The sequence below is a fragment of the Chiloscyllium plagiosum genome, unplaced genomic scaffold (assembly GCF_037043375.1).
Source record: "Chiloscyllium plagiosum isolate Xiang-an unplaced genomic scaffold, Cpla_swu_hap1 HiC_scaffold_1, whole genome shotgun sequence".
Lineage (NCBI taxonomy): Eukaryota > Metazoa > Chordata > Chondrichthyes > Orectolobiformes > Hemiscylliidae > Chiloscyllium > Chiloscyllium plagiosum.
The window spans coordinates 66,604,534-66,621,579 of NW_028270139.1; the positions used below are offsets into that span (position 1 = coordinate 66,604,534).

The 17,046-nt window shown below is 41.0% G+C and overlaps 1 protein-coding gene across 1 annotated transcript in view; it reads left to right on the top strand.

Annotated features, from left to right (window-relative positions):
• The window catches only part of LOC122550944 (protein NSUN7), a 157,955-nt gene that overhangs the window by 20,725 nt on the left and 120,184 nt on the right, over positions 1–17,046 (top strand). The window contains exons 2-3 of the mRNA XM_087987574.1: positions 528–896; positions 9,077–9,135. Of these exons, the coding sequence (XP_087843700.1) occupies positions 587–896; positions 9,077–9,135 (369 nt within the window). The 5' untranslated portion in view covers positions 528–586. The remainder of the gene's footprint in view (positions 1–527; positions 897–9,076; positions 9,136–17,046) is intronic.

Consider the following 17,046-nt stretch of genomic DNA (forward strand, 5'->3'; position numbering starts at 1 on the left):
CTTCTGAGAAGCTACTGGAAGGTCATTGCTGAGTCTGGTAATGTGATAAAAGCAGTCATTTCCAGGCTGTTTTATGTATTATTAAAACAGTCACTGTAGAGATGTGCATTAGTTTATTTTTGATGTATTCATGACAGTAGCAAATAACTGCTTTCATGTGACAGCTTATTTAAGTGCAAGAGTGTCAGTTACCTCAGTTGGTTGAACAGCTGGTTTGACACCAACAGCGCAGGTTTAATTCATATACCGTCTGAGGTTACCATGAAGGACTTCCCTTCTCAACCTCTCCCGTCAACTGAGCAATGATGACCCTCCGGTTTATCTAGCACCAGATCCTTCTCTCTGAGAGCAGTGCTATTGGCCTCTGTGACTATCATGACTTCACATTTACTATGTGTAATTGTTTAAAAGTTGTGTTTCATGCCTAAGGTTTGAGATTACTTGAACCATAACTATCATATTACTTTTACTTGCAATTCAGGTAATTTGTGATCAACTTGTGTGATTTTACATTGTAATCTATGCAGGTAAACTGGAACTTGTGTGAATACATCAGTCTGTCATCCAATTAAAAGGCAGTCCAGAAATGTCGCATGCAGAATATGAAACAAGTTCTTTAAGTGAAGTTACATCTGAGATCTCAAATCTTGATGAATTGACTATCTCGCGGAAGACACGTGCTGACGAAAAGGATCTTGCTTTGCATCGTGAAAAGACTGGTTACCCTGACTATGTTTACAAAGTTTCAGCTGACATATTTCAGAGCATACATGTTGAAAAACCTCTCTCTAGAAGGCTTGTGAACTATGAAAAAGATCCAGAAATGATCATCCCAGAAATCAAAGATGAGAAGTTCCAACGCTGGGTGTATGAGTTAGCCTTCAGTGCCCTGAAATGTAAGTAAAACAAGTGAGTAGATTCTTTGAAAATAAAAGGTTGAAAAGTATCAGAAAATGTGTGGATAGGAAGTAAAAATTAAGGGAAATAAAATTAAGAGAAAAGAGAAAATAAATTCAAAAAAAGACGTTCTCAGTCTATGTGTAGAACATTGGTTGCTGTATTTTATAATTAATACAAAATGTGTAATGAGAAAGGAATAACCAGTAATTAGTTGTGTGAAGACTCTTGGGGTGAAGTCACCATAATATAATAAAATTCTTCGCCACTATGATTCTGAGACTGAGATCCTGAATCGAAAGAGGAAACTACAATGGTATGAAGTACCAGTTGGCTATGATAGAGTGGGGAGAAAGTGAGGTCTGCAGATGCTGGAGATCAGAGCTGGAAATGTGTTGCTGGAAAAGCGCAGCAGGTCAGGCAGCATCCAGGGAACAGGAGAATCGACGTTTCGGGCATAAGCCCTTCTTCAGGAATGAGGAAAGTTTGTCCAGCAGGCTAAGATAAAAGGTGGGGAGGAGGGACTTGGGGGAGGGGCGTCGGAAATGTGATAGGTGGAAAGAGGTCAAGGTGAGGGTGATAGGTCAGACTGGGGTGGGGGCGGAGAGGTCGGGAAGAAGATTGCAGGTTAGGAAGGCGGTGCTGAATTTGATGGATTTGACTGAGACAGGGTGGGGGGAGGGGAAATGAGGAAACTGGTGTAATCCGAGTTCATCCCTTGTGGTTGGAGGGTTCCTAGGCGGAAGATGAGGCGTTCTTCCTCCAACCGTCGTTTTGTTGTGGTCTGACGATGGAGGAGTCCAAAGACCTGCATATCCTTGGTGGAGTGGGAAGGGGAATTGAAATGTTGAGCCACAGGGTGGTTGGGTTGGTTGGTCTGGGTGTCCCAGAGTTGTTCTCTGAAACGCTCCGCAAATAGCTGGCCTGTCTCCCCAATATAGAGGAGGCCACATCGGGTGCAGAGGATGCAATAGATGATGTGTGTGGAGGTGCAGGTGAATCTGTGGCGGATATGGAAGTTTCCTTTGGGGCCTTGGAGGGAGGTGAGGGGGGAGGTGTGGGCGCAAGTCTTGCACCTCCTGCGGTTGCAGGGGAAGGTGCCGGGAGTTGAGGTTGGGTTGGTGGGGGGTGTGGATCTGACGAGGGAGTCACGGAGGGAATGGTCTTTACGGAATGCTGATAGGGGAGGGGAGGGAAATATATCCTTGGTGGTGGGGTCCGTTTGGAGGTAGTGGAATGATAGATTGGGGAGCATTACGTAAAGGAATGACAGTGTAAAGGCATTGGCAAGTATTCAAAAAGTGACCTGAACTGGAACAATTATTCATTCCTGTCTAGTACAAAAACAAAACAGGAAAGGTAGCTGGAGCATGGCTTATATCAGAGGCGTTTAGATCTAAGGAAGAGATACACAAATTGACAAGAAACAAAACAGACCTGAGGAGTGGGAGCAGTTTCGCATTCATCTAATGATGGTCCTTAGGTAATAGCAGATCATGAAAAGGTTTGTCTTTGGCAAATCCATTGTATTCTTTGTTGCAATTGAACCTTTAGCTATTTGTTTAATTGTTAGTGTGGATTACTTTAAGTACAAAAAGAGCATTTCCTGGCATCAGACGTAAACTTGCCTTTTAATAACGTGTGTTGATGGTTGCTTGCCTTATTAATTGGAGAGTCTTTTTAATTTGCCTTTTCTATACAATGTACTAGATTAGAAATCTTTTAAGGCTATCTACCAAAAGCTACCTGTTCAAGTTTGAAAATCCCAGGAATCTATCCTCATTATCACTTTGATCTTCTCTGAACAATTTCTGAAATTTGAATAGCTTGTTTCTTAGTGACCACAACCAAATGCACTACAGAATATACAGTGGATAGCACTGTTCAGTTTAACCATAATTGCTAATTTGCAGTCTGAACTGACTGTACAGTGTAACATTTATTTGCTGCCCCATAATAATTGGAAATGTTGACCTACAAGTCTGCTAGGTTCCCTAGATGGTCTACTGTTCGGTGTCTTTCAAGAACTGCTTGTGGAGCATTTTTTTTGGCTTTTTGTGTACTTATGTTCTTATTCTATACTCTATTCACTAGTATATTTATATTTTGCCACATTTAATAAATGTCTGGGCTGAATTTTAGTAAAAATTGACTGTGTTAATTTCAGCGACTTTCAATGGAGGGTTTCTTTCTGTGAACTCTGAGATTTTTCATGCAATTCTCTGTAGCTTCCTCATTCTGTATGCATAACACCTCTATGGTGCCATGCTGTTGTTATGTTGCATTCACCAGCTGCAAAGGTTTTGAGATTTCTGGTGTCAGCACCACATTTAAAGCACCAGGTCAATTGCTGCCAGCTACACCACTTCTTGCTGGGATGAAACTATAAAAACACTGCTTCTAAGGGTACACTTCATAACACTTCATATGAAACAAAAGTTGGTATTTGTAAATGTATTGTTATTTTACATCAGCACCTTCCTGACCAACTGTAATTGTAACTGCAGATACAAAACCTGTGCTACACAGGCAACCCATCCTTAGCATGTTAGGATCCTGATGAAGGGAGTGTTGCTCTTTCTTAACGCCCAATGTAAAAAATATTTTGTTGTTCAATATGGTGCATCACAAGTTACAATGCCTTCAAACAGTTGAAAATATTAAGTTTTATTCAGCAACCGGAAAAGCAGAGAAAAAAACAAACTTAAAAAAAGCCATGTTTGGGAATAAACAAGTTGCCTTTCAAGCAATAACTAATTTACAGCCAATGATCACTTCTCCCAAAGCAGGTCTATTGGAAACCGGTGTCAAAGAAGTCTTGGCTTGCTCTGCCCAGCATTGCTCTGGTCCATTATGCTCAAGTGATGTTTCCCTTTCTCAATGATCTCTGTTGCCTTTCACCCAGGTCATCAGCAATAGTCAGATCCACCCATTGGCTGCTCCAGTTGTGCAGCGCACAAGGATTGTATGGCACACTCGCTATCTGGATGGTACTGCAAGGTTCCCTCAAATCAATTCTAGCATCAGAACATCACCTTGAGGAGGTCCATGTCTTCTGCATAACAGCACTGCCAGGAGAATGGGCTACATGATTCCTGATGAAGGGCTTTTGCCCGAAACGTCGATTTTGCTGCTCGTCGGATGCTGCCTGAATTGCTGTGCTCTTCCAGCACCACTGATCCAGAATACATTATATCTTTGCTTGGCCTCAGACTGGAGGTTGCATAACAGAATTATCAGTCTTGGTTGCACAGGGTAGACCTGGTCTCCTAGTAACCATCCTTGTAATGTATCTAGCCCTTGAAATGAAGAAAGAATCTAAGTTCTCATGGATATAGGCACTATGGCATGTTGACGCACACTTTTAAGAGGTGATGATCACAGATGGCTTGTATTTAATGAAATGGAATCCTTCCTCTTGATGAATTCAACTATGTTATGATATGGCATTCTATAGTGTGTACAGTATAGCATGTAGTACCTGTCTATTTTGGTAAAGCCTACTGCCTGGGTTATAGCACAGATCATGTCATAGGAAAGTGAAAAAACAAAGTCAGCATTACATGTAAGAATATGTTGTCCAATACTTACAGTTCAAGGTGAGAGGAAATTGGCTCCCGTGTAGTATATGAATCCTTGGATTTTGTGTCAATTGTTGTGGCCCACGGATAACATTTTTAAGGTCACCTGTTATTGCTACTGCTTCACTCACTATGATTAATTTGACCAATGACATGGTCAAGGTTGGTTGTGATCAGAATTACTATTTCACTGCAGATGTTTCACGTGCAGAATTCTATAATTACAGGTGTCTTTAACACGTACTTGATTAAAGCAATTTTGCTGTGAAGAGCCTCACATTGTTCACAAATAGAACCTGTGTCCTCAGACAGAAAAGAAAAGCACCGACTGTGCCCCCTCTATCTGTGGTGGCAGCCACTTTTCATTTCCTTTACTCATTCATAATTCAGATGAGGATGGAAAACCACACTGTTCCCACTTTGCCGAGTGAGTCACTCACAGCCTGTCAATCTAGGTAACCCCTGAACTGTGCATTTTCTGTTGACCCCAGCAGTTCTGAACTTCCCAATATTCTCACCAATTCTTTGTCTTCATCTTGTAACATTAGCCTACAGCCACAGGTCTACAGATTAGCCATACAAATCATCATGATGCACTGACCCTCACCTCCTGCCTTCTTTCGAAGCCAAGGTGATGGTTACCATTGACCTGCACCACCAACTCACAGTAACCCATGTCCTCTACTGTCTCCCACCCTTATTTATTTGAGTGGTTCCTATTATTGTTCCCTGTACATCCCAACTTGCTGCCTTCAATCCCAACAATTGACCTGCTCAATATCCCTACAACGGATGTGGCCCATATTAACCTGCCTTGACTTTCCTTGACAGACTTCCAGGACTGACCCTACTGTCAGACCAATCCATGCTATTGATGAGTGCCAGACTCCTTACTAATCTCTGTGCAGCTCCCCAACTGAATTATTGCTAATCCCCTGATTGGTTGCACTGGACCTGCAGGACCGATGGTGGCCACTCCCCATACTGTATTCATATAGATTGCTCCCAGTGGTGAGTAACCACTTCCAAGCCCCTGGAGCTAGACTAGATACAGCCTTTGACAGATTGTAGTGTAACCCGTGACTAACAGTTCCCCTTGACTTGCCTGAGGACTAATCCCTTTAGACATTAAGACATGCATCTAAGCTACTATCATGGAGTTCTGGTTGACATTGACATAGCTGGGAGTGGTTAGGCAACATGTCCACCCCATTAACTGATCACTGCTGATGCCAATGACAAGTGGTCTGGCTTTGTGTCTGCATTAAAAGGCAAGCTAAAACAGCAGTACTGGGAGCATTTACGTTTTGAATGAGGTGACAAATTCCAAAAAAGCAAGGCAAAGCGAGTGAGCTAAGCCCTAATGTGTACCCTGCTGGTCCTGCTTGCAAAACAGTCTGACAGTAACATTACAATAAAAGGTTTTGGTGCACTCCAAAGTGAAGCATTGAAGTGAATAACTATTTTAAGTGAATTAGACATGTGTCTTGATGATATGATGGGGCTGATGCTAGCATCTATGGATGGAAGATGCAATTCATTGGCACCCATGGAGCATGGTATGAGGTGGTGGGGACTGCTGGCCAACCTGAAGATCTGGACGAGTAAGCAGCAATCTGGGACCTCCTTGTATCTACTTAGATTTTTCATTTAAAACAATCTAAGGGGCACTCCTTACGAAAGTTGACTTACAATTTTTTTTGCTGATGTAGATTCAATAGCAGCATATATCTCATATTTGCCATTGGTATAAAGTTCTATTTGTAACATACCAGTGAAGAGCCCCATCAAAATGATTGCACCCTCTCCCTCCTTGATCTAAGTTAGCAACTCTATTGGGTAATTTTTTTTCTCCTTTCTTTGTGAAGCGTTTGTGCTAATTTCTTACTTTCAAAGCTACTCCCTTTTTATTTATGTTACCTATTTACATGGATGTTTCAGAATGCACCATTTTGGGTTTGAAGATGGAAACGTTACAGGAGATTCCTTTGCAGATTTACAAGCTGAAGTACAATTTTGTATTTGCAATGTGAAATATTTGCCATGCATAACTGCCTTCTAATAAAAGCCTTACATTAAGCTTGTTTAACTTTACTATTAAGGTAAACAGCTAGCCTTTATTTCCAATTGTCAGCATATCTTTCCGAATACCATTGAGCAAGCAGGCTTTTTCTTTATTCTCTAAACCCACAGAAAGTGAGGTTTTCAAAAGTGAATTGATTTATTATTTGAAAAGGAAAAAACATCGAATGCCTACAGAGAAAGGTTAATAGATGAATTACTCCTTTCGACAGGAAACAAAGACATGATAGGCTGAATGCTTTCCTTTTGTGCACAAAGTTACAAATCACACAACTCCAGGTTATAATCCAACAGGTTTAATTGGAAGCACTAGCTTTCAGAGCACTACTCCTTTATCAGGTGGTTGTGGAGTATACAATTGTAAGACACAGAATTTATAGCAAAAGTTTACAGTGTGATGTAACTGAAATTATACATTGAAAAAATACCTTGATTGTTTAAGTCTCTCATCTATTAAGATGACCATGTTAGTTTCGCTTCTTTCATATGTAAATCACAAAACATTTTTCAAAAAAATTACATTCTCAGGTTAACTGTAACAATTGGTGTCAGCGCAGAGAAGATGTTGAGATGGTGAAGGTGTTAGCTCCCTGTGTGTGCCATAATGTTTAGACTGACTCTAATCTAAAAAGTGAGTTAACAAGAGTCTTACATGGATTCATGCAGTTTTGAGCAAAGTACAATGTAACTCTGCAAGTACAAATTCACCTCACAAACGTATATGTGTATGTGGGCTTTTGTGCATGTGTGTCTGTCTGTCTGGGGTGGGGGTTTGTGAGTGTGTGTGTGTGTGTAAGTAAAGTGGTCTAAGTCTGTGAGAGAGTGGGAGTGTGTGTGTCATCGACCGCCTGTTCCGAATTGCCACAGCAAAGAACCGTAACAACCTCCTCAGGCGACAGACACGTGCTGCAACCGACAGGGTACTCTTCGTTGTCCACTACGCCATGTTCTTCGTGACCTGCAACACATTATCAATGAGGATGAGCACCTCGCCTTTAAACAACCGCCAAACCTCAAACAGATCATTGCTCGTAGCAAACTGCCTGGCTTTCAGGACAATTCCATACAACCCTGACACAGTAGGCGCTGCAAGATGTGTCAGAATGTGGACCTAGATACCACCATTACACGTGGGGATACCTCCCACCATATACGTGGCAGGTACTCAAGCGACTCAGACAACATTGTCTATGTCATACGCTGCAGGCAAGAATGCCCTGGGGCATGGTACATTGGTGAAATCAAGTGAAGGCTACGGCAACAGATGAATGGGCACGGCACAGCAATCAACAGCAGGTGTGTTCCTTCCCATTTATAGAACACTTCAGCGGTCCAGGACATTCAACCTCGGACCTTTGGGTGACCATCCTCCAAGGCGGACTTTGGGACAGGCCACAGTGAAAAATGGCTGAGCAGAGGTTGATAGCTAAGTTTGGTATCCATAGGGAGGGCCTCAATGGTTTATGTCACACTACAGGTGACCACTATCGCACTACACACACACACACATGTTTGTGGGGTGAATTTGTACTTGCAAAGTTACATTGTACTTTGCTCAAAACCACATGAATCAATGTAAGATTCTGTTAACTCACTTTTTGATTAGAATCAAGTTAAACATTATGGCACAGACAGGGAACACAGGGGGCTAACACCTTCAATATCTCAACATCTTCTCTGCGCTGACACCAATTGTTACAGTTAACCTGAGAATTAACTTTTTTTAAGAAGTTGTGATTTACTTATGAAAGAAGTGCAACTATCATGGTCATTCTAATAAATGAGAGACTTAACAAACAATCAAGGTATTTTTTAATGTATAATTTCAGTTAGATCACACTGTAAACTTTTGCTATAAATTCTGTGTCTTATGATTGTGCACTCCACAACTACCTGATGAAGGAGCGGCGCCCCGAAAGCTAGTGCTTCCAGTTAAACCTGTTGGACTATAACCTGGTGTTGTGTGATTGTAACTTTGTACACCCCAGTCCAACACTGGCATTTCCAAATCATTCCTTTTGTGCTGTAACTATTATTCTTTTGAAATGTTGCTAACTCTTCAGGTATACACCCTACTGGACACAAACTCTCCAAGGAGGTGTAATTTTTCTTGGGGCATGAAAAAACTCACCTATAAAATAAGGGTGTGTGAAACAAAATATAATTGTCCTGTTGCCCTACTATGGGGAATCCAACCTAGAAAGAAGTATGTGTATGTTTTGCAGCCCAAGGCCTTCCCAACCTGCAAAAAAGCCACATGAAAATGGCAAGGGATTAGGAAACTTTGATTTTCTAGCACAAAAAAAAATTTCAGCATATTGCAATCCAATTCACATTCCTTTGGGAAATAAGAGTATGGTCCCTAAAAATAGCTTTTTAACTATGTTGTAGTAGCCACAAATAAAAATACTGTAAGTTGATTTGTTTACAGAATTGAAATAAGTTGGTTTGAACCTTACAGATGTGACATCATTGCATCAACATGATTTTTGTTTATCATTGTTTCGCTTTAACAGATCAAGATGTCTTAGAAGAGGTATTGATTAACAGCTGCTTTTATCCAACTCAGCAAATTGTAAGTAAGCGCTCTTCAAACTGAAATATTTCTTGCAAGACAAATGCCTCTTTTAACATTTGTAGTGTGGTTGTTCATTTAAAATCCAAATTAAATTAGTGCATCTTTGAAATACTGTTACCAATCCTGATGGCTTGTTTGGTAACTGCACAATATACTGTAATACACCAGGCTGTACATAATCCAAAGATCTTGGGAGCAATTTGCAACCTGTTAGTGGTACACAGCTTTGTAGCTACATTAACCTGCAAACTGGCCTGGAATATGTGTTTATAGGCATCAGCTCTTAGTTCATCTTTGTTGATGGGCTTTTCAACTGTGGAGAAAAGACATTTTTTTCAGATTCATGCCTGAGGAATAGCTATTTGGATTAGATATCGGAGATACTGCAACAGATCCTTTTCCCTAATCATTGATACATCTCTTTCCTTGCCAACTGTCTGTGGCTGACAAAGATCATTGGCAATGTTTGGTCTAGCTATCAATGTTCCACCAAATCTTCCCTGTTTTAACAGTTCTAGCATTGGTGACTGTGCCCGTAGGTCCAACGCTATTTGCTGTGCAATTCTGACCCTAAAGATGTCTGTAAGTCTTTCTAGCTCTTTCATTCCGTCTTGTATAACACTTCTTAAAACCTACTACTTTGACCAAGCTTTTAAATATATGTCAGAGTATCTCTTTTTATGTGTTAACAAATCTTGTTTGACAAATCTAGAAGCACCTCAGAATGTTTTGTTATGTTAAAGTTGCTCTTTAAATACAAGTTAATTATGTTGTAGTTACATAAATTAGCTTGTTTGCCTGCAACTACTGTTCAAGAAAAGGATTAAGTAATCATTGCAATTGGGAATTGTTCTGATTGACAGCTTTCTTCAACTTAACAATTGCCTGCATTTAAACCTGTTTGTTCTCAGTTGTTTTGTAGTATTTATCAAACTATTTAGTTCTGAATTGAGGTGGCTATTTGAAACTTTGAGGGGGAGATTGTCACCCACATGTTTTCTATAGATTGAGATACACCACTGTTACATGTGTATATAGTCTGATTAAAGGGCAGTTCAGTCAAACTTGTGACTAATGATTGAGTTTGTTCAAATTAGTAATTTGAATGGGTTTCCTCCGGGTGCTCCGGTTTCCTCCCACAGCCCGAAGATGTTCAGATCAGGTGAATTGGCCAGGCTAAATTGCCCTTAGTGTTAGGTATATTAGTCAAAGGGAAATGGGTCTGGCTGGGTTACTCTTCGGAGGGGCCTGTGGACATGTTGGGCCGAAGGGCCTGTTTCCACACTGTAGGTAAACTAATCTAATCTAATCTAATCTTGATCCTTTCATGCATTTTATCAAGTCATTGATATCTAATGTTGAGGGACCCAGTTCTGAATATTGTGGATTCTAACTGGAAAGAACCTCTGTCACAAAAATACTTATTGATGCTATTTGCCCTCTGCCACTGAACTAATTCGAATCTAACTTTTCACTTTGCTTTGGATTCTATGACTTCTTACTTTCCTAGTCAGTCTGCCATGTGGGACATTATAAAGAGGAGAAAGTGAGGTCTGCAGATGCTGGAGATCAAAGTTGAAACTTTATTGCTGGAACAGCACAGCAGGTCAGGCAGCATCCAGGGAACAGGAGATTCGACGTTTCGGGCACAGGCCCTTCCTCATTATAAAGAGCCTTGCTGGAATCCATCATATTTTAGAAATCATCAAATATTTTACCCTCTTTACCACCTCAAAATGTCCAATCAAATCAGTCAGATATAACTGTCAACAAATCCAAACTACTCTCTTTGATGAATTCATGCCTTTCCAAATGTCACTCTGTGTTTCAAAATATTTTCTTAAGGTTAAGTTGACTGATCTACAATTATTTGATTTGACCCTCTCTGCCTTTATAATCGATGGTGTAACTTTAACTGTACTCCATTCTCTCTAGCACCACGTGTAGACTCAGTGAATTGGAAAATGATGGAGGCTTCACAATTCCTTCCCTTGTTCTCCTTAACAGCTTAGGATATGTTTCATTCAGGTCTAGCGATTTATCTACTTTTAAAGGTGCTGAACCCCTTATTATTTGAATTGAATGGAATGATTTATTGTCCATTGTATTTAACAATTAAATACAGTGAAAAGTGTAATATGTCACCATGTGCCAGTGCCATTTTGACTTACAGAAAATATTAAGATATAAGACTTAAATATTAAGTTTAAAAACAGAGTCATCATCTTCCTTTCTTGTGCTCCACTCGACATTCATTGGGGGGGTGACTCAATAACGGGCAATGGGCCCACCAAAACCCTTGCATCACTGCCCATTCCAGGAGTACCAATTTGGGCCTACCACATCGCCACAGCTGAGACTCCACTTCTCTGATTCCAACCGCAGATATCATCATCTCTGCTGTGATGTTCATTCTGCCACTGCTTCACCATCACCTGCACAGACCCAAATAATATTTATTCAGTCACTAAGCTTATACCATCAAATATTTTGTGTCCCCCCCCCCCCCCCCCGCCTCCCTCTTTTAACTGCAATGAGGAACTATGCCCTCTTTTTTGAAAAAGTGCCAAGTACCATGTCCATATCACCTGTCATCAGCTTGTAAATCAAACGATGGTGATGAGGTCAAGGGTTTTGTTTTGAGGAGAGGTGTGATGATGTCAGATTTAAAAGTCAGAGAATGCACTCTAATTTGTTGAATATTATTTCTCTTTTATGAAAATGATGTCAGATCGTTTTATGATTTTTTTAAGTGCAGTAAGACTTATTTCATAATAAATTTCAGCACTTCTCCTGATGAGTGATGTTAGGCAAACTGACTTGACATCCCCTATTTTCTCTCTCCCTCTTTTTATTTTAAAAAACAGTATTTCAACTTCCAATCCACTGAGACCATGCTAGAATCTAGTTGATTTCATAAAATTCCAGTATCAATGGACTGTAGGTGGTCAGAAAGTGGTTCAATCCAGGAAAGAACAAGGGGAAAGAAACTTGTAATGTTGGTGAGGATGAGAACTGGGAATTTGGATAATTAGTACTTGGAACCACTGGCGCTTCATTTTTCACATTGCTTCCTATTTAAACTCATTCACAGAACCGTTACAGTACAGAAGGAAGCTGCATGACCTACTGGGTCTCAGAGTGAGCATTTCATTCAGTGCCATTCTCCTGCCTTTTTCCCTTAGCCCTGTACATTGTTATTTGAAGAGGAGTAGTCTGACTCCATTTTGAATGCTCTGATTTGACCTATCTCCATCACACACTCAAGTACTGGAATCTAGACCGTAAGGTTCCAGCATCTGCTTTGGTTAGAATACATCTTCTCTTAAGAGATGCAAATTGGCCTAAACGCATGTCGGCTCGCTTTGAGCGGAGTCCATTGTACAAACTTAAACCCCTTGTTTGATGTGCAGCCACTTAACTTATATGGCACTGGCTACTTGCAACAATAATGCAAATAACTAGGCAGCATGAAATCAGTGTACTACTTGCACTGGAAAGAATGGAGGCTGTGGGGTAGGTAATTGCCACATTGGCCATTTTAGCATGTTATTAAATTTAGCCCTGATGGCATTTTTGTTAAATATATTTTATTGGAAAAATAGATTTTTTAATATTACAACAAATACAAAACAATTCAAAACAATGCAAAGAAAACGCAAGTGAAAAAAAGCCCCAAGCCACCTCATGTACAAAAGTGTAAACATATATAGAAAAGTATAGAGTAAAAACAAACTCAAACTGGCTATTTAACTAAATAAATAAAAAACAACAACAAACTAATAAATAGTAATAACTCAGCCCAGCCAAACAAAACACTCATACGTTCACAGTTTCTCCTCTCTGGATATTGGATTCGTAAAACACAATCGTTACGGCTATATAAAAGCCCTTGTTAGTGTGGCAGATAAATCTGTGTCCAGGGATTCCAAAAAAGGGCTGCCATGTCTTAGAAAAATTCTCAGTTTTCTGGTGTCCTATATTTGTGAGAAAATCCAAGGGAATATGCTCCATAACAATCTTCCGCCAACCTGACAGGCCTGGGGGTTTTTCGGATATCAAACCTAGGAAGATATTCTTTCTTGCACAGAAAGTGAGGATGTTGAAAAGTTTTTTTTATGCGTGTCTGCAGGGAATACAGTGGGCAGTCCCTGAAGGAGAGAGATCGGGTCCTTCTCCACCCTTACATCCAAAATCCTCTCCACTGCACCCGCCACAGCACTCCAATATGTTTGAAACCTACCACAGGACCAGAGACAATGTACAGACCTTGCACTTGGGACATGCTGAAGATACCCCTGGTTTAAATTTGACAAATGGTCCGGAGCCAAGCGGACCCTGTGGAGAATCTTCAACTGTAAAGCATGGGTCCTATTGCAAATTGATATCTTCCCTGCATTCTCCCAAATATCCTCCCGTGCCTCTGAGGAAACTTCAACACCCAGCTCTCTCTCCCACACCCCTACAGAGTTGACCAAACTCATCTGAGGGGGTACCTCCCCAAATTGATGATGTAAAGTACTGACAGAAAGTGTACTCTTAGCACTTAGCCGGCCCACCCCCACCCCCAACACCCCGCCATGTCAGATTCGTAGGGATCAGTCAAAAGTGTAGTCTTTTTTTGAATAAAATCCCTAACTTGAAAAAAATGAAAGAGATCTCTATTAGATGACTCATACTTCCTTACTAGCTGATTGAAGGACATCATTTCCTTTCCCCCAAATACACGCCTCAAATTTCCCGCAAGACACACCCCTAGCTGCCAAACGTTTAAAATCCTGAATCTATCATCCCCAGTTGAAAAACCAGCATATCCACTAAAGGTGCAAAAGAAGATGTTTTCCAATATTGTTGTCCCGCTGCTGAATTGCCCTCCATGCTTTAACAGTATCACTGACTATTGGGTTATGGCAATATTTCCTAACTGTCCACATTTGGTCCAAAATCAGCAAACTGGTAAGGGGGCATTTTGCCTGGGAGGCTTTGATATCTACCTTTAATGAAAGAGGATCTCTACAAGCCCAATCACTCACGTAGGTCAAAAGCAAGTTTAATTGGTTATTTAAATGGCTGGAAGGTCCACTCCTCTCCATCTGTGAGGCAGCTGCAGTTTAGCTAATTTAATGAGGGTGGGTTACGGTGCCAGATAAAGGAGCTGAACCAGCTGTTCAGCCTCCTGAATGCTTGCTTATTGAAAATCGGGGGGAGCATCCGCATAGGGTATAGCAAACTGAGGAGAATATTCATCTTAATAAGCACTATCCGCCCAACCATAAGACCGGAAGTGCCTCCCATCTTTGAAGGTCTTGTTAAATTTTATCAAATATTGGATAAAATTGGCTTTGAACAGCTGATCCAGAACTGGAGTAATGAATATGCCCAAATACACAAAATCCCCTGTGACCACCTAAATGGGAATCTATAGTCGCCCTCAAGACCTAGCTCCTTCATAAGACCACCCATAGGCATAGTCTCTGATTCGCAAAGTTAATCTTGTACCCCGAAAAAACACCAATTGCGTGAATGCATTGTATCAGGCAAGGCACTGAAACTGCTGGATTTGTCAAAAAAATTAGGACATTGTCTGCATACAACGAAATCTTATGTAATTTTGACCCCACTTCTGAAGATGATATATTGGGTTTCCCACGAATGGCCTCCGCCAATGGTTCAATCACTAATGTAAAAAGCATTAGTGACATGCCCCCAAAAATATTAAAATTGCTTGATTGTATTCCATTGGTGATGACTGCCACGAGAGGGCCACCATAGAGAACCTTTACCCATCTTATAAATACTTTGCCCAAACTAAACCACTCCAGGATATAGAAGTGGTACAGCCATTCAACCCAGTCAAATGCCTTCTCTGTATCCAGAGAAATCACCAAACCCTGTATTGACTGTTGTTGACATGCTTGAATTACTTTAAGCAGCCTCCTAACATTATTGGAGGATCTGTGAACCTTTATGAAACCTGTCTGATCCTCTTTAATAATAGAAGGTGACACAGTCTCCAACCTTAATGCGAGAGTCTTAGAGAGGATTTTGAAAGTCCGCATTTAAGAGCGAGATGGGCCTGTACGAAGCATAGTCTTCTAGGTCCTTCCCTTTTTTAAGAATATGTGAAATATTGGCCTGTCTCCGAGGTGGTAGGGACAATCATGACTGTGTTAATCATTAAACATACTGAGCATTCGGCCTGACAGTATACTTATAAATTCCTTCTAGAATTCAGTGGGAGGTCCAACAGGACCAGGCGTCTTTCCACTCTGAAGCTGCCTCACAGCTTCATGCACTTCTTGCTCTGATAAGTGAGAATTGAGAAAGGACTCTTGTTCAGGAGTCACTCCCGGGAGCTTCAGATACTTAAAAAAAGATTCCATTTTGATCTGCCCCATCTCACAATCCTCGGATTGGTATAACTTTGAGTAAAATCTCTAGAACGTCACATTAATCTTTTTAGAATCACATCTTAGGTTCCCAGACCCTTCCCCAATTGCTGTAATGGCTTGTGGGGCACTCCTTTTCCTGGCAAGCTACGCTAAGAATTTGCCTGGCTTGTCACCATGCTGATATAACCTTTGCTTTGCAAAAGCCAGCTCCTTCTTTGCCATCTGCGTGAGCATGGAATTTACTGCAGACCGAAGTGCTGTAATCATTCTGTAGTTTGACCAATGAGAGTCTGTCAAAGTAAGCCTTCTCATCTGCCTTTAACTGTACTTCAAGGAGATGTTTCTGCTCATCCTTCTGCCGCTTCCTACTGGCGGACTAATAAATAACTAGCCCCCCCACCCCCCCAGCATAGGCTTTGGCAGTTTCCCAGAGGATGGATGAACTACCAACTGAGCCTAAGTTGATGTCTAGGAACGCCTGAAATTCCCTAGAGAAATACTCCACAAACTTATTATCCTTGAGGATAAAGGGATCCATTCGCCAGTGCCTCGAACCCACTGTGACGTCCTTAATCTTAACCAACAGGTACACTGGAGCATGATCAGAGATGGTACTATTACCAATCGTACAAGATGCCACCAAATCCAGGGTTACCGCCGGGGTCAGAAAAAAGTCAATCCTGGTGTAACATCTGTGTGGATTGGAGAAAAACGTAAAATCCCTGCGTGTAGGGTGGAGACGCCTCCAGACGTCCAGCAACCCTAACTCTCCACACAGACCCACTAACTGTTTAGTTTGTACAGAGGGTGTCGAGGGACCTTTGGGTAACCTGTCTACTATGGGATCCATGAGAAATTTAAAATCTCCCCCTATAATGATGTGCTGGGACTCAAGACTTATCAGGTTAGAAAATGCATCGACCAAAAATTTAAGGGGATGAGGTGGAGGGCAATAAACATTTAAAACACCACATTCTTCCCTACTTATCAAGCTTTAAGAATTACAAACCTCCCATATGTGTCCAACAATTTAAATGGGAGATTCCTCCCACCAATATAGCCACTTCCCTACTTCTGGTATTAAATGATGAAAAATAAAACTCAGTCAAAGCCATTCTGCTGTAATTTCAGATGCTCCTTGCCATCCAAGTGTGTCTCCTGTAACAAAGCAGTATCCACCTTTTGCTTTCTAAGACTCAAGAGTACCTTCTTCCTCTTAATTGGTGAGTGACTTCCCTTGATATTCCAGGTACACCATTTAATTAAGTCATTAACCACAACCTTCTGCAGTAACATTTAAATTCCAGAGAGTAGGAACCTGAACCACAAATCGCTGAGCCTTAGTGTCACACGATACACCAAACATTAAAAACTACATAAACTAAAACCACTACATTTAACAAACCTACAAAACTATTAAAAATGAAAACCAAAAAACAAACCAACATGTAAAGCGCCAACAGTACTGAGTAGGGAAATTCAACCCCTGCCCAGAGGGGGAAACTACCCATCCCAA